The sequence below is a fragment of the Seriola aureovittata genome, chromosome 10, assembly GCF_021018895.1.
Source record: "Seriola aureovittata isolate HTS-2021-v1 ecotype China chromosome 10, ASM2101889v1, whole genome shotgun sequence".
NCBI lineage: Eukaryota > Metazoa > Chordata > Actinopteri > Carangiformes > Carangidae > Seriola > Seriola aureovittata.
The window spans coordinates 27,278,875-27,303,139 of NC_079373.1; the positions used below are offsets into that span (position 1 = coordinate 27,278,875).

Sequence of the window (24,265 nt, forward strand, 5' to 3'; positions counted from 1 at the left end):
TACAAGCTGTAAACAAGAGAAAGTTGAGTGGTAGAACAGACAATGTGTGGAGAAGGGAATTAAAGGTGCAGGATCGCTGTAAACCTGTGTGGAGGCTGTTTTATAAACCGCCTTTAAACAAGAGGTCAGGTGATCTGCAGTGGAGAATCCTGCAGGGAGCGCTGGCTGTCAACAGCTTGGTCTCTAAGATCAATCCCACAGTGTCTTTTAAATGTCCTTTCTGTCAGGAAACAGAAACTGTTTTTCACTGTGTCCTAAAATGTAAAAGACTTGAAGTTCTGTTTGAGGCTCTGAAAACTGTGTTTTTAAACTGTGGTGAGAGTTTGTGTGAAACTGCTTTTATTTTTGGTGCTGGCTACAAAAAAGAAAATGCAAAAAAATGGCAACTGTTGAACTTTGTAGTGGGACAGGCCAAACTGTCCATTTATAAAAGCAGGAAGAACAAAGTAGAAGGTGTTTCAGGTGGGGAGCTGCTGTCTGTGTTTAAGTCGCTGGTGAAAGCAAGAATCACAGCAGACTTCAGGTTTTACGTACTCATGAACAATGTTGATGAGTTTCGGTCCCAGTGGTGTTTCACTGCAGCTCTCTGTTCTGTTGTTGAGGGGAAGCTGATTTTTAACTCTGTGTTTTTATGAGGTTTTTATAAACCATGTTGGTTGGTTTTGTCTAATCTGAGGATTATGTTCTGTTGATATTGATCTATTTATTAGAAAATAAATGTGTTTTCTAAAAATCAAAAAAAAATCTCCCTCCCTCTCTTTCTCCCACTCTCTCACCCCCCCCCCCCCCCACTCTCCCCCCCCCCTCTAATCCAGAGAGCTTCATTAACAGTGTAAATGTTAAAAAGCTGAAGAGGATTTTAGCTCATGAATATGAACCTGTCTGCAGGTTAGAGTCAACACAACTTTAACATCAGATTAATCTGAGCACAGAAATAAAACATGGAGTCTGACCTCAGAGTCTCCAGTCCACAGTCTGGACTCTCCAGAAAACCACACAGCTGCTTCACACCTGGATCCTTCAGGTCGTTGTCACTCAGGTCCAGTTCTCTCAGGTGGGAGGGGTTGGACTTCAGAGCTGAGGCCAGAGAAGAACAGCTGATCTCTGACAAACTGCAGCGACTCAACCTGAATAAAGAATAAAAGATGAGAGTTTAGAGACAAAGGTGAAGGTCTCTCCCCCCTGCCCCTCTCCCCCTCCCTCTCTATCTGTCTCTCTCTCTCCCCCCTCAACCCCCCTCTCTTTCTCCTTCTCCCCCTCCCACTCTCTTTCTCTCCCTCCCTCTCTTTCTTCCTCACCCCCCTCTCCCTCCCTCTCTCTTGCTACCCCTCTCTCCCTCCCTCACCCCACTCCCTCTCTAAACCTCTTTCCGCCCCCCATCTCTCTTTCTACCCCTCTCTCCCTCCCTCACCCCCCTCCCTCTCTCTTGCTACCCCTCTCTCCCTCCTCACCCCCCTCCCTCTCTCTTTCTACCCCTCTCCCTCCTTCACCCCCCTCCCTCTCTTTCTACCCCTCTCTCCCTCCCTCACCCACTCTTTCTCCCCCTCCCTCTCTTTCTACCCCTCTCCCTCCCTCACCCCCCTCCCTCCCTCTTTCTACCCCTCTCCCTCCTTCACCCCCCTCCCTCTCTCCCTCCCTCTCTCTCTCTCACTCTCTCTCTCTCTCTCTCCTCCCTCCCTCTTTCTACCCCTCTCTCCCTCCTCACCCCCCTCCCTCTCTCTCTCCTTCTCTCTCTCTCCTCTCTTCTTCTCCTCTCTCTCTCCCTCCCTCTCTCTCTCTCACTCTCTTCTCTCCTCTCCTCTCTCTCTTTCTACCCCTCTCCCTCCCTCCCTCCCTCCCCCTCCCTCTCCCTCCCTATTTCTACCCCTCTCTCCCTCCCTCACCCCCCTCCCTCTCTTTCTCCCCCTCCCACTCTCTTTCTCCCCCTCCCTCTCCCCATCCCACTCTCTCTGTCTCTCTCTCTCCTTCTCTCTCTCCTTCTTCTTCTCTCTCTCTACTCTCTCTCTCTCCTCTCTCTCTCTCTCTCTCCCTCACCCCCTCTCTCTCCCTCCCTCTTTCTACCCCTCTCCCTCCCTCCCTCACCCCCTCTCTCTCTCTTTCTCTCCCTCCCTCTCTCTTTCTACCCCTCTCTCCCTCCCTCCCTCCCACTCTCTTTCTCTCTCTCCTTCTTCTTCTTCCTCTCTCTCTCTCCCTCACCCCCCTCCCTCTCCCACTCTCTTTCTCTCCCTCCCTCACCCCCTCTCTCTCTCTCTCTCTCCCTTACTCTCCCCCATCTCTCCCCCTCTCCCCAACTCTCTTTCTCCCCCTCCCTCCCTCTCTCTCTCCCTCCCTCTCTCTCTCTCTTCTCTCTCTTTCTCTCCCTCCCTCTCTCCCTCCCTCTCCCACTCTCTTTCTCCCCCTCCCTCCCCCTCTCTCCCCTCCCTCTCTCCCTCCCTCCCCCTCTCTCCCTCCCTCCCCCCCCCCTCTAATCCAGAGAGCTTCATTAACAGTGTAAATGTTAAAAAGCTGAAGAGGATTTTAGCTCATGAATATGAACCTGTCTGCAGGTTAGAGTCAACACAACTTTAACATCAGATTAATCTGAGCACAGAAATAAAACATGGAGTCTGACCTCAGAGTCTCCAGTCCACAGTCTGGACTCTCCAGAAAACCACACAGCTGCTTCACACCTGGATCCTTCAGCTTGTAGTTCTGACTCAGGTCCAGTTCTCTCAGGTGGGAGGGGTTGGACTTCAGAGCTGAGGCCAGAGAAGAACAGCTGATCTCTGACAAACTGCAGCCACTCAACCTGAATAAAGAATAAAAGATGAGAGTTTAGGGACAAAGGTGAAGGTCTCTCCCCCTTTCTCCCCCTCCCACTCTCTTTCTACCCCTCTCTCCCTCCCTCACCCCCCTCTCTCTCTCCCTCCCTCCCTCTTTCTACCCCTCTCTCCCTCCCTCACCCCCTCCCTCTCTCTTTCTCTCCTCCCTCCCTCTTTCTACCCCTCTCTCCTCCCTCTCTCCTCCCTCTCTCTTTCTCTCCTCCCTCTCTTCTTCCTCACCCCCCTCTCCCTCCCTCTCTCTCTCCCTCACCCCCCTCCCTCTCCCTCCCTCCCTCTTTCTACCCCTCTCTTTCTCCCCCTCCCTCTCTCTCTCCTCCCTCACCCCCTCTCTCTCCTCCCTCCCTCTTTCTACCCCTCTCTCCTCTCTTCTTCCTCACCCCCTCTCTCCTCCCTCTCTCCTCCCTCTCTTTCTCCCTCACCCCCCTCCCTCTCTCTTTCTACCCCCCTCTCCCTCCCTCACCCACTCTTTCTCCCCCCCTCTCTCTCCTCCCTCTTTCTACCCCTCTCCCTCCCTCACCCCCTCCCTCTCTCTTTCTACCCCTCTCTCCTCCCTCACCCCCCTCCCTCTCCCACTCTCTTTCTCTCCTCCCTCCCTCTCTCTCTCCCTCACCCCCCTCTCCCTCCCTCCCTCTTTCTACCCCTCTCTCCTCCCTCACCCCCCTCCCTCTCTTTCTCCCTCACCCCCTCTCTCCTCTCTCTCTCCTCTCTTTCTCCCTCACCCCCTCTCTCACTCTTTCTCCCCCTCCCACTCCCCCCCTCTCTCCTCCCTCACCCCTCCCTCTCTCCTCCCTCTCTCCCTCACTCCCCCCCCCCCCCTCTAATCCAGAGAGCTTCATTAACAGTGTAAATGTTAAAAAGCTGAAGAGGATTTTAGCTCATGAATATGAACCTGTCTGCAGGTTAGAGTCAACACAACTTTAACATCAGATTAATCTGAGCACAGAAATAAAACATGGAGTCTGACCTCAGAGTCTCCAGTCCACAGTCTGGACTCTCCAGAAAACCACACAGCTGCTTCACATCTGGATCCTGCAGGTTGTAGTTCTGACTCAGGTCCAGTTCTCTCAGGTGGGAGGGGTTGGACTTCAGAGCTGAGGTCAGAGAAGAACAGCTGATCTCTGACAACCTGCAGCCCCTCAACCTGAATAAAGAATAAAAGATGAGAGTTTAGAGACAAAGGTGAAGGTCTCTCCCCCTTTCTCCCCCTCCCACTCTCTTTCTCTCCCTCCCTCTCTTTCTTCCTCACCCCCCCTCTCCCTCCCTCTCTCTTTCTACCCCTCTCTCCCTCTCTTTCTTCCTCACCCCCCCTCTCCCTCCCTCTCTCCCTCCCTCTCTCTTTCTACCCCCCTCTCCCTCCCTCACCCACTCTTTCTCCCCCCCTCTCTCTCCCTCCCTCTTTCTACCCCTCTCCCTCCCTCACCCCCCTCCCTCTCTCTTTCTACCCCTCTCTCCCTCCCTCACCCCCCTCCCTCTCCCACTCTCTTTCTCCCCCTCCCTCTCTCTCTCCCTCACCCCCACTCTCTCCCTCCCTATTTCTACCCCTCTCTCCCTCCCTCACCCCCCTCCCTCTCCCACTCTCTTTCTCCCCCTCCCTCTCTCTCTCCCTCACCCCCACTCTCTCCCTCCCTATTTCTACCCCTCTCTCCCTCCCTCACCCCCCTCCCTCTCCCTCTCTTTCTCCCCCTCTCACCCTCTCCCCCTCTCTTTCTCCCTCACCCCCCTCTCTCACTCTTTCTCCCCCTCCCCCCCCCCCCTCTAATCCAGAGAGCTTCATTAACAGTGTAAATGTTAAAAAGCTGAAGAGGATTTTAGCTCATGAATATGAACCTGTCTGCAGGTTAGAGTCAACACAACTTTAACATCAGATTAATCTGAGCACAGAAATAAAACATGGAGTCTGACCTCAGAGTCTCCAGTCCACAGTCTGGACTCTTCAGAAAATACCACAGCTGCTTCACATCTGGATCCTGCAGGTTGTTGTCACTCAGGTCCAGGTGTCTCAGGTGGGAGGGGTTGGACTTCAGAGCTGAGGCCAGAGAAGAACAGCTGATCTCTGACAAACTACAGTTCTTCCATCTGAATAAAGAAAGAAAGATGTAAATCAAAGTCATTGATCATTGATCAGATGTGTCCAGAAGGAAAGTGAAAGTTGTTTTGTCAGGATGTTTTCAGTGTTTCTTTAGTGTAATTCTCATTTGAGCCACAAGAGGCAGCAGTTCACCACCACCTCAGTCTGAACAGAACTACAAATATTCATGTTTCTACCAGGTGATTTCTCTTCATTGACTCTGAACACAATGTTCATACAGTTTATTGTGTGTTGTCAGTTCTAATCTCACTGTCATGTCTCAGTTTAAATGAATCGTCTCTGACAGGCGCTGTGCTGCACCTTCCCTCTGCTCAGTGCAGGGAAACCTGTCCTGGTACAATCCATTGGACATAAAGGGTTTCAGAGGGCAGCGGTGTCACTGTCACGCTGTGTCTGAAAGCCCCATTAGGGTCGGGCTCTCAACAACCGCTCATCCAAACCACTTCACAGAGGACACAGCACTAACTCAGGTCCTCAGCTTCACACTCACCAAGTCTGAGCTCCATCAGCTGAGCAGTTGTTGAGAAGATCAGAGGACAGAGATTTCTCCATTTATTAGTCGGACATTAGATTCAGCTGTAAGATCTACATCAGAGAACTGACCTCAGAGTCTCCAGTCCACAGTCTGGACTCTCCACAAGGTCACGCAGCTGCTTCACATCTGGATCCTGCAGGTTGTTGTCACTCAGGTCCAGTTCTCTCAGGTGGGAGGGGTTGGACTTCAGAGCTGAGGCCAGAGAAGAACAGCTGATCTCTGTCAACCAGCAGTTCTTCAACCTGAATAAAGAACAAAAGATGGAGATAAAATCATTGATAATCAATCAGATATGTCCTAATCAATGATCTTCTCTGGAGTAGAGTGTGTCAGCCTTTGCCACACATCATCCAAACATCTGCACAACATTCCCAGCTGTTGCCGTCCAGCCGTTAAAATGGAGGTTGTCTTATATTATAATTACCTGGTCATTCATTACAACATATATTCCTGACCAGTGAGATTACAGTATTTTACAGCGTTGCATTATGGGTTGTATGTAGCCTTCCAATGTTGTAGTGAGTCTCTGAGTTAATCAACCAGCAATCAGCAAGTGTTCTGTTCCTCCAGAAGCTGCAGGAGGTTCTGGAGGCTGCTGTCACATGTTCTGCTGCCACAGAGGAAATAAATTCATGAGGAGTGAAAACGAGTTCACAGCGTCTCCTGACGTCTTCACAACAGAAACCAACCGCAGAGAAAATCTGTCCAACAGCCAAGAATTACGTCACAGAAGAAGAGCTCAGAAAGACTGAAGTGTGAACAATGTTCATGTCACAGGAAATAATTATGTGAGAGCAGCTGACTCTCTACAGTCACTCAGTCAGCTGACTGAGGTGTGAAGGATTACGTCAGAGCGAAGAAATATATCGAGAAAAACTGGAATCATGGGGGTGATTTAGACTGAAGACCACGAGAGTGTATTAGGTTCAGTGCTGGATTAAAGACAGAAGATCTACAACAGTGAACTGACCTCAGAGTCTCCAGTCCACAGTCTGGACTCTCCAGAAAACCACACAGCTGCTTCACACCTGGATCCTTCAGGTTGTTCTGACTCAGGTCCAGTTCTCTCAGGTGGGAGGGGTTGGACTTCAGAGCTGAGGCCAGAGAAGAACAGCTGATCTCTGACAACCTGCAGCCACTCAACCTGAATAAAGAATAAAAGATGAGAGTTTAGAGACAAAGGTGAAGGTCTCTCCCCCTCTCCCCCTCCCACTCTCTTTCTCTCCCTCCCTCTCTTTCTTCCTCACCCCCCTCTCCCTCCCTCTCTCTTGCTACCCCTCTCTCCCTCCCTCACCCCACTCTTTCTCCCCCCCTCTCCCTCCCTCTTTCTACCCCTCTCCCTCCTTCACCCCCTCCCTCCCTCTTTCTACCCCTCTCCCTCCTTCACCCCCTCTCCCTCCCTCCCTCTCTTTCTCCCCCCCTCTCCCTCCTTCACCCCCTCTCCCTCCCTCTTTCTACCCCTCTCCCTCCTTCACCCCCCTCTCCCTCCCTCTCTTTCTCCCCCTCCCTCTCTCTCTCTCTCTCTTTCTACCCCTCTCCCTCCTTCACCCCCTCTCCCTCCCTCTCTCTTGCTACCCCTCTCTCCCTCCCTCCCCCCCCCCCCCCTCCCCCTCCCCCCTCCCCCCCCTCCCCCTCCCCCCCCCTCCCTCCCTCTTTCTACCCCTCTCTCCCTCCCTCACCCCCTCCCTCTCCCCCTCCCACTCTCTTTCTCCCCCTCCCTCTCTCTCTCCCTCCCTCCCTCTTTCTACCCCTCTCTCCCTCCCTCTTTCTACCCCTCTCCCTCCCTCCCTCTCTTTCTTCCTCACCCCCTCCCTCCCTCTCTCTCTCCTCTCTCTCTCCTCTCTCTCTCCCTCCCTCTCTCTTGCTACCCCTCTCTCCCTCCCTCACCCCCTCCCCTCCCCCCCCCCCCTAATCCAGAGAGCTTCATTAACAGTGTAAATGTTAAAAAGCTGAAGAGGATTTTAGCTCATGAATATGAACCTGTCTGCAGGTTAGAGTCAACACAACTTTAACATCAGATTAATCTGAGCACAGAAATAAAACATGGAGTCTGACCTCAGAGTCTCCAGTCCACAGTCTGGACTCTCCAGAAAACCACACAGCTGCTTCACACCTGGATCCTTCAGGTTGTAGTTCTGACTCAGGTCCAGGTGTCTCAGGTGGGAGGGGTTGGACTTCAGAGCTGAGGTCAGAGAAGAACAGCTGATCTCTGACAAACTGCAGCCCTTCAACCTGAATAAAGAATAAAAGATAGAGATTTAATAATTGATAATCAATCACATATGTCCTAATTCAGTGGTTCCCATCCTTCAACAACCAACATCTGAACTCGTAACAGTACGAGGCCAAATACTTTTCATCTTTTCACCAGAATGATATTGTTTTGCAGATGATTTGTCGTCAACACCTTGGCAGCCCAGCACTGGGCCCTGACCCACAGGTTGGGAACCACTGTCCTAATCAATGATCTCTAAAAGGAGCAGAGTGACTTTGTCCTTCTGTTGTTGTGGATCATCATCATGTCACATCTACTCACATCATCCACATGTCAGAACAACATTCACACACCTGTTCATGTCAACACACATTCATCAGCTGCTGCTGACCTCAGTACAGTCTGTCAATATAGAATCAATATCTGATCGGACGTGTTGGACTCAGATCAGTTCATTATCTAACGTATCACATGACCTTCTTCTTCCTGTGTTGGTGTCTCAGCAGGTTCATTAAACATCGTTAAAGGACAGTTTGATGTTTGTGTCTTGAACAGTCACATGTCACATTGTGATGACGAGGTGTTGTGGCAGTGATCCTTCCTGCTCCACACTGACTGTGAAGTCTCTTCCTAACACAGCTACTGTCACAATGACGTGATGAGTTCATGTGAAGCTGAATGAAGCTTCAGAGTCTGAGTCACACAGATCCAGAGTCAGTCCACAGAGTCCCTGTTTAGTACTAAATGTCCTCTGTGAGTTCCTGTCCCTCCATGACTGAGCCCCCCCCCCCCCCCCTCCTGACTTCATCTTCACTGATGGACAACATGAACCGCAGGAAGCTGAAAAACCGTCAAACATTTCCCCGTCATGACTCGACTTCTGCCGGCCTCTAAATAAACCCTGCTCCTGTCTTTATGTCTGATTCTGAACTGCAGTTAGTGATATTAATTATCTACAAACCCACAACAGCTCCAGTCAGTGAACTGACCTCAGAGTCTCCAGTCCACAGTTTGGACTCTCCAGTCCAGCAGACAGGATCCTCACTCCTGAATCCTGTAGGTTAGGGTTGTCACTCAGGTCCAGGTGTCTCAGGTGGGAGGGGTTGGACTTCAGAGCTGAGGCCACGACTTCACAGTGAGTCTCTGAGAGTCCACGACCAGCAAACCTGTCATGACACGTTCATTACACAGAGTCATTATGTAAGAGGACACTTCATATTGACTTCAAGCATGTGATGATCAAACAGTTTGACACGTCCTGTGTTGATCCATATTCTCTCTTCATCACTGGTTCAGTTCATCTGATCTCACTGTGTTTGACGGGAAACAATCATTCTCATCAGTCTCTCTCACACCTGCAGAGTTTCAATCCTCTTTCAGGTGAAGAGAGAAGATGTGGTCACAGTCAGTCTTCCATAATGTCCACAGTCTGTCAGTGAGATCTGATCCATGTGGTCTCCACAAAGTTCCCATGAGGCCATGTTGATTAGAAAACACTGTTTTAAAGTGACAGCAGGATATTTCCACTGAGTTCAGCTCAGTGAACAACGACAGTTGGTAAAGATGATCTGTGTTTGATACCTGCTGCTGTCAGCGTCACCATCATCAGCTCGGTACAGATGAACACATCAGCTGATCACACCTGTTTAATATTTCTATTATTTCATATGAAGACGTGCGTCACAGATGACTGAGTGAAGTTTTCACTCTTTTTCAGCACAAAAACACAAAGTGATAAAGTTGAATTAATGTCACCAGAAAGATGTTTTCAGTCTGTAGGATCTCCATCTCCAGACTCATGGAAATGCTTTTTAACTATTCCATTATAGAAACAATAACAACAGGAACTCATCAACATTTTACCAATGAATTCATGAATCCAGAAACAGACGAGATTACTACGTATTTTATTAACTGATATTTAGATTCTAATAATTTACAGATGAATATGAATCCATCATTAAATGTCAAATTAAAAAGAGGTTTAGAAAAAACATTAAAACAAATAAATCATTTAAAATGAGATAAAAAGCTGCTGTGATAAAACCTCGACCAGTTCTTCACTTGTTTGATCAGGTTTTCCTTCGTCTCCATCACCCAGAGGAAGATGAATCAATCATTAGACATAAACACAATAACTGTTCATTAACTTGACAACTATAAACACAACTGAAACATCAATATTCAGCATTTGAAACAGCTCAAGAACTTCTGTGACAAAATACGACGGACACAGTGAAACTCTATTTTAAGAAGAAGAATTTTATAGTTTTTATCTGAAAAACTTCACAACTAATCTCCATAATGATTTATGATCATCACATGTGGACTCACCGAGCCTTCCTGCAGTTCCTCACAGCTGGGATCAGTCTCAATCGTCCCTCCTCTGATGTGTTGTACTCCTTCAGGTCCAACTCATCCAGAACCTCCTCTGACATCTGCAGCATGTAGGCCAGAGCTGAGCAGTTGTTCTCAGAGAGTTTCTTCTTTGATCTGTTCTTTGACTTCAGGAACTTTTGGATCTCCTGATGAACTGAGTGATCCTTCATCTCCGTCAGACAGTGGAAGATGTTGATGCTTCTGTCAGGAGAGGTTTTTGGCCTCTTCCTCTTCAGGTTGTTGATGGCTCTCTGGATGGTTTCTGGACTGTTCTCTCTCTGATCCAGCAGACCTCCTAAGAGTCTCTGGTTGGACTCCAGAGAGAGGCCATGAAGGAAGCGGACAAACAGGTCCAGGTGACCGTTTCTACTTTGGAGGGATTTCTCCATGGCTGCCCACAGGAACTTATCCAGGATTAAATCAACATGTTGTTTCCTCAGGAAGTTCTTCAGGACCTCTGTCTTCCTGTTGGTGTAACAGTGGAACATGTAGACTGCAGCCAGAAACTCCTGAACGCTCAGATGAACAAAGCAGTAGACTGTTTTCTGGAAGATCACACTCTCTCTTCTGAAGATCTCAGTACAAAGTCCTGAGTACACCGAGGCCTCTGTGACATCAAGACCACACTGCTCCAGGTCTTCTTGGTAGAACATGATGTTTCCTTTCTCCAGATGTTCAAACGCCAGCCTCCCCAGCTTCAGAAGAACTTCCCCGTCAGCCTCCGTCAGCTCCTGTGGACTCGTCTCACGTCCCTCATGGTACTTGTTCTTCTTCCTCTGTGTCTGAACCAGCAGGAAGTGTGAGAACAGGTCAGTCAGGGTCTGGGGCAGCTCTCCTCTCTGGTCTGTGGTCAACATGTGCTCCAGAACTGTAGCAGTGATCCAGCAGAAGACTGGGACTTGACACATGATGTGGAGGCTCCTGGACGTCTTGATGTGTGAGATGATTCTGCTGGACAGCTCTTCATCACTGGATCTCCTCCTGAAGTACTCCTCCTTCTGGGCGTCAGTGAAGCCTCGTACTTCTGTTACCCTGTCCACACATGTAGGAGGGATCTGATTGGCCGCCGCAGGTCTGGAAGTTATCCAGACGAGAGCCGAGGGAAGCAGATTCCCCCTGATGAGGTTTGTCAGCAGCACGTTGACTGATGACTCCTGTGTGACATCACACACAGACTTCCTGTTGTTGAAATCCAGTGACAGTCTGCTTTCATCCAGGCCGTCAAAGATGAACAGAACTTTACAGACAGCGAGCTGCTCTGCTGTGACCTTCTGTAATGTTGGATGGAAAACATGGAGCAGCCTGAGAAGACTGTACTGCTGATCTCTGATCAGGTTCAGCTCCCTGAACGAAAGCAGAACCAGCAGACCAACATCTTGGTTCTCCAAGCCCTCTGCCCAGTCCAGAGAGAACTTCTGCACCGAGAGGGTTTTTCCAACGCCAGCGACGCCGTTGGTCAGAACCACTCTGATGGGTCTCTGTTGGTCAGGTGAGACTTTAGAGACGTCTTCTCTCTCTTGGACAGGTAAGGCTTTACAGATGCGGCGTCTCTGTTGATCAGGTAAGGCTTTAAAGATGTCGTGGCACCTGATTGGAGCGTCATGGAGGGTCTTCTTCTTGGAAGTTGTCTCCAGCTGCCTCACCTCATGTTGGGTATTAACCTCTTCACTCTGTCCCTCTGTGATGTGGAGCTCAGTGTAGATCCTGTTGAGGAGGGTTCCACTTCCTGTTCCATCAGTTCCTTCAGTCACATGTTCACATCTGCTCCTCAGACTGATCTTATGTTGATGTAAAACCTCCTGCAGACCACTATCTGCTGAAAGAGAAGAGACAACGTCAGACTGAAGAAACAGAATCTGATGATTATTTTCATCAGCTGCAGAAAAACTAAAGACAAACAAAGAAAAGGTTTTAATGTTGTGGTATTTATAATCATCTTAAAGGTCGATGCTGTGTGATGTAACAAATGACTCTGTATAAAACAACAGGTCCTGGTCTCAGAATGATGACATCATCATACAGATGTTCAGTCTCACTTTGTTCAGTGCTGGTCTGACTGGCTGTCTGCAGTCCAGGTCTTGTTCTGGGTCTTTTTCCACACTGGGGACAGGAGGAGTCTCCTGAAGAACCAGACTGGTCCCAGTATGAGGTGAAGTAATGTCTGCAGAACCAGTGTCCACAGCTGGTAGAGACTGGATCCTTCAGGACGTCCTGACACAGAGCACAGCTGGACACAGAGACATGGCTCTTCCTCTTCCTGTGAAGACATTTCTTTATCACTACAATACTTTGTTGATTGTTGTTGTAAAATATCCAGATGTGTCCAACACTGTCCAGAAGCTCTGATGACGTCAAAGCTCCAGCAGCAGCTGCAGTAAATAGAGGAACTTTATGAGACTGATGCATTTTGGCTCGAGGGCTTCATCAGGGTCATTGATCTGATGAAGGCCTCGAGCTGAATGCTTCTGTTTCCTGCAGCTGTTGCTGGAGGTTTGACCTCTTTGGACTTTTTCCTCTCTCTGTGCACCTTGGACGTAGATGAAGTCGTGACAGAAACTTTACTTTGTTTCATGAAGCTCTGATGGTCACAGAGAAAAGTCAAAGTGCAGCTTCTTTTCTGTTTGAATTCAACATTCAGTCTGAATTAAAATGATTCATTTCAACGCTCTTAGTTTCAAACTCTACAACACTAATCAACTGTTTCCTCTTCGGGGCGCCTCGGCGGCTCACCTGCTCCAGAGCGAACCGTTAACACTGAGTCCTAACTGCAGTGGCCCCGGCTCCAGTCTGAGCTGTGGCCCTTTCCTGCGTCACTTCCTCTCTCTCACTGTGGCTGTCAAAATAAAGGCCCAACATGCCCAAAAAATAACTTCAAGAACTTGTTTTCCCATCTGGCTGTCTGATTAAACATGTAGTGATGGGCCTGTAGCTTGCTGTCAATACTAATGAAAGACTTCCTGCAGCTACTTCACAGTAAAAGCCTCTGTTAAGACTGAGCTGATCATGTCCTTGATGTTTTACATCAGTTTGTGCAGCTTAGCTTGGGCCAGTGAGGTTTGCACTGAGATTAGAAGTGGTCTGAAAAGTTATGGTCGAGCAGGAGTCTCAGACACACAGCGTGTAACAGATGTGTCTGAGCTGCACATCTGGACAGCTGTCTTTCCTGTCCATCGTTCCCTTCATGTTTTCTGTCACTCTCTACTGTCAAGGATCAAATAACAGCATCAGTGGAGAAGTTGTCTGAATCTACACCTGAACATCTTCTGCTCTTCTTTGTCCAGATCACTTTACTATGTGAGGAACAAGATATAACGGAGAGGATCCAGACTCAAAGGTCCACTTACTAATGACTCAGAGCTTTCAGATTTTTTAGACACTTCATCATGATACATGAATATTTTCTTAGTGTTCATTCTTGAGCTTCCAGTTGTTTTATTAGAGAAACACAATCAATAGATTCTAGTTATAAAACCCACAAGATCCATTTCAGTTTGTAGTTTCAGGTGGTTTCTGCAGTAACTGCATCATTAATATAAATCTATTAGAAAATCATTTCTTCATCTTCCATCAGGTCAGTTTACAGTAGAAACAGTGTCTTACTGTGTGTGTGAAGGTCCAGGTTCATTACTGAAGTTTAGAGGAAGACCTTTGGACCGGTCACTCTTCATAGACCAACAGCTGGGGACTGGAGACTCTGCTCTCTGTCTGTAGGACTCACCTCTGCAACACAAACATGTTTCATTCATATTATTTATTCAGAGACACTGAGAGCAACACTCTCATTCACAATGGTGCCCTGCAAATACAGAACCAGCCATTTAACAGAGTGGAGAAAGTCCAGATTTATAGATTTAATTCTAACGTTCATCACATGAAACGTAACTTAACAGAGTCATAAACTGCTCTATAGATAAAAAGGGCGTGACACACTCGTGCGCTTGGGTCTCCTTGACACGCTTTTCTTTCTTTGTGCTATTCACATGATTCATTTCTGTATTTCACTTACTGTCAATATCTGAATGTAAATTCATCATAAACACTTATTATTCTTCATGTGATGGAGTCATCAATGAATGTAGTTTGTTATGGAAAGTCAACTGAATATTTATGTTACTTGATTTTGATTTGCACCATAAAGGCGCCGCCTTCCTTGCTGGCAGCCACGGTATTTCAGCGCAGCACTTCGCCGTGTGATAATATACAGTATATTTGTGTTTTATGTTCAATGTCTAAATGTTGTTTTAATTGTGTGTTTTTCAGCTGTTGTCACCAAGTTAAATTCTTGTGAACATTTGGAGAATAAAAGTGATTCTGATTCTGATCTGAATAAAAAATAAGGCAGTAAAACTTTGCTGACTAAAAAACAACAAACAAACAAACAAATATCCAGATGTGTCACACACTGTGGAGACGCTCAGATGTTCACAGAGCGACTTCAACATGAGGGCAAAGACAAATACTTTCTCAGATGATTAATTCTGACATGGAGATTCACACTAATCAGCATCATGAATGTAAATTTCTCTCTTACTGTGTGTGTGAAGGTCCAAGTTCATTACTGAAGTTTAGAGGAAGACCTTTGGACCGGTCACTCTTCATAGACCAACAGCTGGGGACTGGAGACTCTGCTCTCTGTCTGTAGGACTCACCTCTGCAACACAAACATGTTTCATTCATATTATTTCAGTATTGTTCTTGTTCTCACCCTCTCCTCAGGTACAGACCTGTTACAGCACCAGTGGAAGAGGGTTCAACATCAGGGCAAAGACAAATTAATATTTTCTGAAGGTGTAAATTCTGACATGGAGGTTCTGAGTTGTTCTGCTACAGAAAGACCATCAGTAGATTCTGGTGAGGAAACCCAAGATCCAACTTAGAATCAGCTCTAATGGTTCATTGTCATGAATATAAATCTATTAGAAACAGTAGAAACAGTGTCTTACTGTGTGTGTGAAGGTCCAGGTTCATTCCTGAAGAACAGAGGTTCTTGTTTGGACCGGTCACTCTTCATAGACCAACAGCTGGGGACTGGAGACTCTGCTCCGTCCTCGTCTTCCTCCACATCATTCATCTTCTGGACTTCAGTCAGTCTGAGAGGGAAACCAGTAACACTGACTGTGAGATAACACGCGCGCGCGCACACATGGGCGCGCGCACACACATGGGCGCGCGCACACGCACACACTATACTGTATAATAAAGTAAATACTATAAAAACCTGGTCAGTGTTCTTGGGTTAGTTGTAGGTCTATTGTGAATATTCAACTTCGTCTCGCAGACGAATCAAACTGTTGATTCTGACGGAGAGAACCGGAAGTACCACACCTCATGTTATTTCCTGCTTTCCTCAGTGTCTTTGTTGGACAAAAGTTCATTCTGACTCTTCTTCCCGCCACAGAGAGAAACCTGACTCTGACACTTTGACAGTAAAATAAGAGTAATGTTGTTTTAACGCTCACCTGCCTCAGACTTCAGCTTCCCTCCTTCTGCTCCGTCGATTCAAAATGGAGTCTGAACTTTCAGTTTCACTTTTACCCGCCGAGTCTTACAGGAAGTCACGAGTCTGTGTCTGTGCGTGCGCGTGCATATTGTTCACCAGTAAGAAAAACAAAATAAGGTTTGATGTTTCACAAAAAACAAGGACATACACGTCCATCAACCTTGATTTGGAAATGCAAGACATGAGAAACATGTTAAACATCTTATTTATTTTAAAAAATAATATTTTTTTCGTCCACCTGTTGGGAAGAGTCCTCGAGGACTATGGAAACACCCACAGAGCAGCAGGAACTATTGTTGAAGGACTTCCTGGGTTTTGAAGTGTTTTTATTTCATTTTATATATTTTAATTGTAAATACATTATTGTATGAAAAAATGATAAATGATGAGTTTTTCAAACGTATCAGGGATTTACTCTTCAGAAAAACTGATGCTCAGCTCAGTGACCCCGGTGTGATGGTAATACATAACACGAAGCAAACTGGGCAAGACCTCTTTGCCTTTTACTTTGAAAAGCGGGCACCGGAAGCGTCGTCGCAGCTGTTGTAGCTTGAAGCTAACAGGTGGGGAACATGTCGGCTTGTGTCAGAGCGTTGAAAAGCCGTTTGTCGGCTCTTTGTCCGGCTGGTTTCACCTCACTGCTCCGGAGGAATCATCCGGTGAGATTTCCCGCCGGAGGACGGCGGATGTCACACACACAGACAGGTACCGAGCCGGAGCTGAGGTTAGCTGGCTAATGTTAGCAGCCCCGTTAGTCTGCTACCTGCTGGCTGCTCACACGAAACCTGGAAAGAACTTAAACTGACATTTCTCCATTGGTCTATCTTACCTGTTAAGGTGAATATAATGAGGAGGTGATGATGTCACCTCTGAAAGAGGGGGGCTGTGGGGCTGAGGGGGGGGTGGTCTTAACATGTGAAACCTTTCTCTGTCTCTCTCCCTCCAGGTGACAAAGAAGCTGCTGGTGCTGCTTCTGAAGCAGTTGCCTTGGTTACCAATGTTGGTGTGTTGGCTTCCCAGGATGGCGGCCGGATTGATGACACCACATCTTCAATGTGGACCCCCGGAGGAGCCTGTTGTCTCATTGAGGCATGGATTCTCTCTGCATCCAGGACACATGGAGACACAGAGGCGCCACCTCAGCTGCATTCAGGACCCAGCAGGTGCAGCTGTACGGAGACAGGTAGACTGACGAAGGGCGGGGTCAGCCTTCTGGTTTCCACCTTAACCACTTCATCCCAGGTACATGCGGGTGTCTCAGAGCTTGTGATTAAGTATAATGTGTATTATTATTTCATGCAAACATAAAATTCATTTTTGATCCTGAACTCGGGCTCTGCAAACTGGGCCAGTGTTAGCCGCCTGGTGGAGGCCGTTTGCAACCAGCTCTGCGTCTTCACCCGGTGGCCACGTGGTCCAGAGGGACCGTGAGGACTCGCTGGTCATTATGTGGCCATCAGAGAGGAAGTGCTGGTCGGCCCCAGGTTGATGGCTCAGACCAACATCCAGCTCTTTGGATTGAATCGAGGACTCAGTGGTAAGAGTTTGTCATAAAGCTGTTGGTGTGTTGGAATCTGTTCTGTGATTTATCTTTTAATGAAAGATGAAAATCCTAAAACAGTCTGTGTTTGTCTGTGTGTTCCAGGTGCTGGCCAGACTCTCCCTTCAGCAAAGGGTCTGTGCTTAGTCAGTCCTTTAACTTCAGTGTCCCGGAGGAGCAGCCTGGGCCTTACGATTTGGATTACCTTCAAAATAAAAGTCTCAGCATGGTAAGAGGGAATTATTGGATCTGTTGTTACAAAAATGGGAAATAAATGTAATTGATTATTATTGGCATAATGCTTCAAATTTGAAGTTTGGCTTTTAATTCACAGATCATTTCTGTCATTTTACAGACTTTTGTTTATAATTGAAAAAAAAAGAGAAAATTACTGTTAGAAAACTTAAGAGTTATTTTTTGTAAAATTTGGATTTATTTTATTTTTTTTACAGTACAGCACATTGTTAGATCTACTGCACTAGAATTGTTTAGAAGAAGAAGTAACCCTTTAGAGCAGAAGAAGAAAGTTCTGTAACTAAAGCAGAAACTCAAAAGTTGTGACCCAATGCAGAGGCCTTGGTCTACGAAGGTGTGGCCCTTCGTGGTCGTCGCAGACTCAAGGCTGAACCGATGGAGAGTTTCCACTGTGCAAAATCTCCCCTGGTTTTAACAGTTGCACCGTTAGCTGTTGAACTGAGCTGAAACACAATACTTACGCTTAAAAAGGGGTAGGGGCGTGGCTGGGGGGGGGGGGTGACCGCTCAAGGTTCTGACCCTCTTTATGATTACACCCATAAATCAAACCTTTGCCAATATAAACCAGCAGAGAGGTGGAGATCCATTTTCAGTCCGTTCAAGTCTTTCTATCTGCAGAGCGCGTGCTTCCGCCTGCGTTAGGTCAGAGTAGTGTCAACACGTCTGTGCGACCCGGCCCAGGTAGAGGGTGTAGACGGCTCGAGGCTGCGGGACGTAGATCAGCCCGGGGTGTTTCTTCCTCAGGACGGGGTCGTTCCACAGACCGGCCACCCAGACCGCCACCAGGCACAGAGCTGCAGAGAAACTGGAACCACAGAGACATTTTCACATGAAAAACGAGTCTGAATTCACAGCTGCGCTTCTTTGATCTAGTAACAATAATCCTGTCATCTGTTTACTTCTTTAACACTGTTAAAAATAACGTACGTATCTTTTATTTCTCTGTTTGAGTTTTCCGTTTTCGTTCTGATCAGAATTCACCCTATAAGGTGTGACGTTACCACGGTAACGCTGCATCGGTCATATGACTACCTGTAGAGCATGAAGAGGCCGTTGCTGTCGGGAACCATGCCCCGCCTCCTCTGGTGCATCACTGTGGCGGTCATTGCAAAGAAGGTGAAGATGAAGAGGATGAAGGTCTGTCCCTCGGTGATCAGGTACCTGTGGGGGGGGGCATTAGTTGACCTTTATATATTCCGCCTTAAAAAAACAGAAGATATTTCGGCTCCCACTATTTAGTCATTACAACCAGAAACTTTAATAAATGTTTAATAAACAGTTGTGAGCAGATATAGAGACTTTGTCATTTATGTGTTTGTGAGCTGCTGTACCTTGATGAATGAAAATATTTTTACATTAACACACTGTGAAACCGCTTTGTGTGAAATTTGAAAATTAGATTTTGAAGTAATTTGAGAACGAATCAGCTGCCGATCTTAAAATTGACGTTTTATTTTGAAACTGCAGTGGATTCCTGGTTCGTATTTAAAGGGCAAAACTCTTGACTTTCTTCTGACTTTAATCTTTAAGTGCTCAGTGAGTAATGTAATCAGTCAGCAACACCTGAGAACTGCCTGATCAATTATTACTGAGGACGCGCACACACTCAGGTGTATTGTTCATCAGACACTAGTTACAGTTTCAGTGTGACGACAGACAGACTGTGACCACTCACACACCTCTAAGTTTCATTATTATTTCATAAAGGACATCTTCCTAACTCAGCAGCCCAAGTCTAAATGAATCATAACACCTTCACTGCAGTCACAGCTCGTTTAAAGCTCCATGTTTCTTCTTCTGTGTTTTATTTGAAGTGTTGATCCATCAAAAGATATAAAAACCATCTCAGTGTAGTTTTACATCTCCTCTCTCCGGCTTCTCTCTGCAGCTCTAGTAACAACAGGTCGGTGAGCCAATCAGAAGAGAGGAGGCTCTGAGCCTCTCTTCTGATTGGCTGACTGTTTTCTGAGTGATCCAATAAAAATACAGCAGATTTCAGGTAAAAACACTCAGAGAAACCAAATCCTGCAAGGTTTGGATGGTGGGTCCAGGTGGGCGGGGCTTGGTGACTGCTTTGTTGTGACATCACAAAGTTCCAGAAGTCCTGACGGCTGGTTTTAAGGCTCAGTTTCTGAATACAGGCTGTGTGCATTTCTCTGTGGACTGAGGCTTTGATACTTTCACAGTATTAATATAGAAGCTAGAGCTGATCTATAATCACACTACAGACAGGTAGATAATCCACTTTGAGTTTGTTTTTGTGAAAAACAAAACCTCAATGTAGATTTTTTGATTATTCTTTTCATGGCTCTGGATGTGAAACACACTCATCTGCATTGATATAGTGAAGCCCTTGTTTGTTTTGCTGTGTTTGCTGCTCCGCCCCTGAGCTCTTCAGGGTGGTGTTAACACTGATGAGGAAGGAACTGAATCTCCCTCTGCTGTCGGCCTCTCTGGAAGAAAACATCACCTCTGCATGTTAATGTGCTGAGGTGGAGCGAAGCGCCGCCATGTTCCCTCCTTTCTCAGGTTATACAAACACAAACCTAATGTAAATTTATGCACCTACAGTCTGCAAATGGATTTAATCAGCAGCAAACACAGGTCTTCCTCCGAGACTCCATCTGCTCCTATAATAATACACAAAGTTATAGTATGACAGTGGAGTCAGTGAGCTGCACCTCGCTGCTAACAGACAGACCTGGGGTCAGTTTCACAAAGACGGTCTGTGACTGTGGCTTAATACAACACACAGTCAGACTTCAGTCAGACTGAGCCGAAATTCATCTGTTGCACAGAGCAGTTCAGTTCCTGACTATTTTAAATGGGACTGTGGAACAATGAATCCTGGGAAAATTAAGACTTTTCAAAATATAAAAAAATTGGCCGACCGAGTCACCTCATCCAATCACTGACCTCCGTTCACCCTCAGCAAACACATTTGTCTTCAGGAAGAATTCAACAGTTACAGGAAGTTTTACTTTGAAAATTCAGTGAACAGTGAAACAATAAGAAGAAAAAGTAGGGTCAATCCCACCATGACTGAAGCATCAAAGATGTTCAAAAAAACATAAAATATGGAACAAGACGAAAAGAAAGAAACATTTAAAAGAAGTAAACAGGAGGAGGACCACAGGAAAAGACTACAGAAACTGAAGATATAGGCGGCCAGTCGCTTCTGTTTTGGGGGATAAACGATGGACGAGAGAGCGCAGTATGTGGGGTCAACAGCTGCTGCTAATGGTAGCCTGTAGCTAGCTGCTAACGGTCGAGCCGGTAGCTAGCTGCTAAAGATTTAACAATACAGCATATGTGCGAGCTACAGGCAAGTTACACGTCAGCAAACGCTACAGCTTGGCCTTCAGAATAAAGTGCTGTCGGTGTTTATGTATCTTAGCGACCCTGTTTTTAGACCCTGAACCTCTGACCTCTGACCTCTCAGCTACAGGACACAGCCTCTGGTTATAATGGGAGTGAAGCAGTCTGACCAGTAGTAGGCCGCGTTTGGAGCGAGTAGCATCCACGCTGCTGAGGGCATCCTCTCCTCCTGACTCCTGGGGCAGAAACAACCACTGAAGAAGAGCAAGAGGATGAGGAAGAGAGGGATGTACCTGGAGGAGAGAGAGACAGAGAAAGAGAGAAGAAGAAGAAGTGTAAAATACTTCCTCACACATTTATTCAGTGAGAGAACTGAGTTTAATGTGTGATGATTAGTGATTTACATCTCGGGCGTAAACGAGCGGCTGCGACTGTACTGAACATTATAAAATAAATAGTGTGAGATGTTTCTTACCACATCAGGTGACCGAGCGTGTCGTCATAGTAAAACAGGAGCTCGAAGGCATCGACCTGTAAAATAAAATATCATTGACCTGAGAGCTGCTGACGATCCCACATTTCTGGATCCACCTTTTTGTTTTATAGTTGAGAGGCGACTTTGTCTTTCTTCTTCATAGCTCCAGTTCATAATTTCCCACGTGGATCATGTTGCATCCAAAACATATTTTCTCAAATATTGAACATATTTGGAACAAAATCCCAGATCACATTAGAACATTTAAAACATCTAGACCGTCATTACCTTCTTCTGAATCATAATCTTAACCATTAACATCCAACAACAACAACAACAACAACAAGTCTCTTATCACAGCCCTGGTCTGTTATGTGCACATGTGATTAACGCAGCAGATACTCCCTCATCTGAAAACCTGGAACCATCAGACGTTTCATATTTCTGCTTGAAATTTGACTTAAATAATCAAGTGATTATTAGAATAATTGATTAATCGGCTTATTGCTCCAAAGTTTCAGAGCGTGAATCTTGTCCCGTTTCAGAGGCTCCTTCAGTTGCGTCCTTCTTTTCTCGGACAGCAATGACTCCAACGGGCGGATCCTTCATGGCCCCAACATATCCCAAGATGCACTGCGCATCGGCAATGAAAATAATATGGCAACAACCAACACGGACAGAGAGCCTGAGGATTACCCTGTCAAACGGCTGAAACCAAGAGCCTTAAAACCTCAGGTTGTTGTGAAAAATCAGTTACGTGTTCTCAAGGTTGCTAGGCGACAGGAGCCGCGCTTTGCGATGCATTGGTAAGGGCGGGAACAGTCCACTGTAAGTCAGACCGTCTCAATTCAAGTTTGGCCCTCACGGTCGACGACGGGCTACATCTTTGCTCCTGTTATAATCTCTACGATCACTAGATGTTGCCTAGCAACAAAACGTAACTCTGGGTGATAATAACCTGCTGCACAGACGACCTTTGGGCTCGATCGGTTATAGACTGAATTATATAGATAGAAGCGTCTCAACAGTTGGATAGATTGTGATGAAACTACAGGTGAAGATTTAAAGTCAGCTCCAGAACCAGTCAGATCCAGAACCAGAACTTACCAAAGACGAGGGTTCCAGGTTCTTCATGACCGGATTCTCTCTGACGGACACGTGCAGCTGGTAGCCAATCAGCAGGAGGCGACGGGTGACGGAGTCGGCCACCAGGTGGAAGCTGGTCGCCATCACGACGGCAACGATGCAGAGGTGGACGGCCGGGAGGGGCGGAGTCCTGGGGCTGCGTTCGAGCATCTGCAGCAGAAGAACAGATCTGTGGATCATGTGATCGTCGCGGATCATGTGACGTGTTGTTGGCGTGTCTCTGGTACCTTCAGCAGGATGAGCGGGGCGGTGATGTTGTACAGGAAGTGGAGATAATCTGCAGCAGCAGGACGGTTCAGAGGAAACCAGTCTGCTGGGAGGACGAGCTGCAAGAAGGTTTAATATTTTAATGTTTTATTTCACACTTCACAAGAGGTCAAAGTTCACAGAGTAAAATCAACTACGTCTTATTCATTTCTTCCTTTTCTTAAAAATGAGCTGCTACTTTTAAAAGCCAAGAAAAACCAACGTGAATAATTGTTTTAAACGATGAGACATGAAGCAGGACGACTCCAAACTGATCAGTTTACAAATGTAACTCAGTCCGTGTCCGTTCATTTATTATACAGAGAAAAACAACATTTAGCCGTCGCTTAGTCAGTCACCTTCTTTCACATGAAAAACTAATGTTGAAAAGATAAAGGAGCTAAACTGACATTTAGATATTACGATGACAAATATAAAAACTTAAATCTAATTTAAATAAATAAACTAAAACTAACATTTTAATTTCCTGAATAAATTATCTTCCGTAAAAAGACATTTAATCTGTTAAACGTGAAATTTGTCCTGCTTGACTAAGCGCAGGTTATTGTCCCGTTACCATGACAACAGGCCGGCCCACATCCAGGACCCAGTTCTGGACAGTGAAGCCGAGCCAGAGGTCCAGGTGGAACCGAGGCTTCGGCAGAACCTCGTCCATGTCAGCAGAACCAAGCGAGCGGCTGCAGAACAGAAACATGTAACAGAACACAAACTAATTAACTAGTAACAGAACACAGACTAATTAACTAGTAACAGAACACAAACTAATTAACTAGTAACAGAACACAGACTAATTAACTAATAACAGAACACAGACTAATTAACTAGTAACAGAACACAGACTAATTAACTAATAACAGAATACAGACTAATTAACTAATAACAGAACACAGACTAATTAACTAATAACAGAACACAGACTAATTAACTAATAACAGAACACAGACTAATTAACTAATAACAGAACACAGACTAATTAACTAGTAACAGAACACAGACTAATTAACTAATAACAGAATACAGACTAATTAACTAATAACAGAACACAAACATAGGAACTTATGAACATGAAGGTTTTTATTCAGCTCGACAGTCGTGACTCTGAGGAAACAGTCAGATAATGTTGAGTTTGACGTTCAGTTACAGCAGCTCCTCGTTAACAGCTGTAATTAACAATCTAACAGTCTGATCACTCACTGATTTGTGTGTTTGGACAATAAGATAATGTCCGTGCAGTTTACACAGATTCCTGTCGTGTTGTCCAGAGTTAATCCTTAAAATGAAAATCCCCATGTCTGAACCTCTGCCCTACAGCGGCGCTGTGAGGCTGTACCTGTGCTAAATGCTAACATTAGCATGCTAGCCCGTTCTCTGAGACAATGCTAACATAAACACGCTAACACGCTCTGAGATAATGCTAACATTCTGATATTTAACAGCTAGCTATAATCTTTATCAAATTCGCTGTCGATGTCCGCACGCTAACATTAGCTAGTTAGCGGTAAACTGGGCGTACAGCAGAGGCTCATGGGAACGTCATTAGTTCTGGTAACAAACCAAAGTACTGGACAGATTGAGATGTGACCTGATGGTGGCGCTAGAGGAAAAGTCAGAGGGTCGTCACAGTTTTAACAGTTCATCCTGAGGGGAACATGAACATCTGAACCACATTTCAGCGGTTGAACCAAACCAGTGTTTTCCAGATGTGGAAGTAGGGGGGGGGGGGG

General features: G+C 46.3%; 2 protein-coding genes and 1 long non-coding RNA gene across 3 annotated transcripts; 1 reads left to right on the top strand and 2 right to left on the bottom strand.

Annotated features, from left to right (window-relative positions):
• Window positions 1-125: 125 nt before the first annotated feature.
• Window positions 126-15,588, bottom strand: LOC130176227 (NACHT, LRR and PYD domains-containing protein 12-like). The gene is made up of 14 exons (XM_056387178.1): window positions 15,500-15,588; window positions 14,984-15,130; window positions 14,572-14,691; window positions 13,641-13,760; window positions 12,077-12,297; window positions 9,996-11,856; window positions 8,651-8,827; window positions 6,417-6,590; window positions 5,515-5,688; window positions 4,725-4,898; window positions 3,787-3,963; window positions 2,612-2,788; window positions 958-1,127; window positions 126-220 (listed from the first exon to the last, which is right to left on the bottom strand). The coding sequence occupies exons 2-14, from the start codon at window positions 15,109-15,111 to the stop codon at window positions 126-128; spliced, it is 3,768 nt and encodes a 1,255-aa protein (XP_056243153.1). The 5' UTR covers window positions 15,112-15,130; window positions 15,500-15,588.
• A 36-nt stretch (window positions 15,589-15,624) lies between these two features.
• LOC130176485 (uncharacterized) lies at window positions 15,625-17,323 on the top strand. The gene is made up of 3 exons (XR_008828876.1): window positions 15,625-16,377; window positions 16,487-17,077; window positions 17,186-17,323. It is a non-coding gene; the product is annotated as an uncharacterized LOC130176485 (long non-coding RNA).
• Window positions 17,324-17,989: 666 nt separating this feature from the next.
• On the bottom strand, window positions 17,990-23,198 carry cln6b (CLN6 transmembrane ER protein b). The gene is made up of 7 exons (XM_056387604.1): window positions 23,098-23,198; window positions 22,502-22,600; window positions 22,236-22,424; window positions 21,129-21,184; window positions 20,824-20,946; window positions 18,368-18,496; window positions 17,990-18,140 (listed from the first exon to the last, which is right to left on the bottom strand). Exons 1-7 carry the CDS (start codon window positions 23,194-23,196, stop codon window positions 17,990-17,992), a joined length of 846 nt encoding a protein of 281 aa, XP_056243579.1. The 5' UTR covers window positions 23,197-23,198.
• Window positions 23,199-24,265: the final 1,067 nt, after the last annotated feature.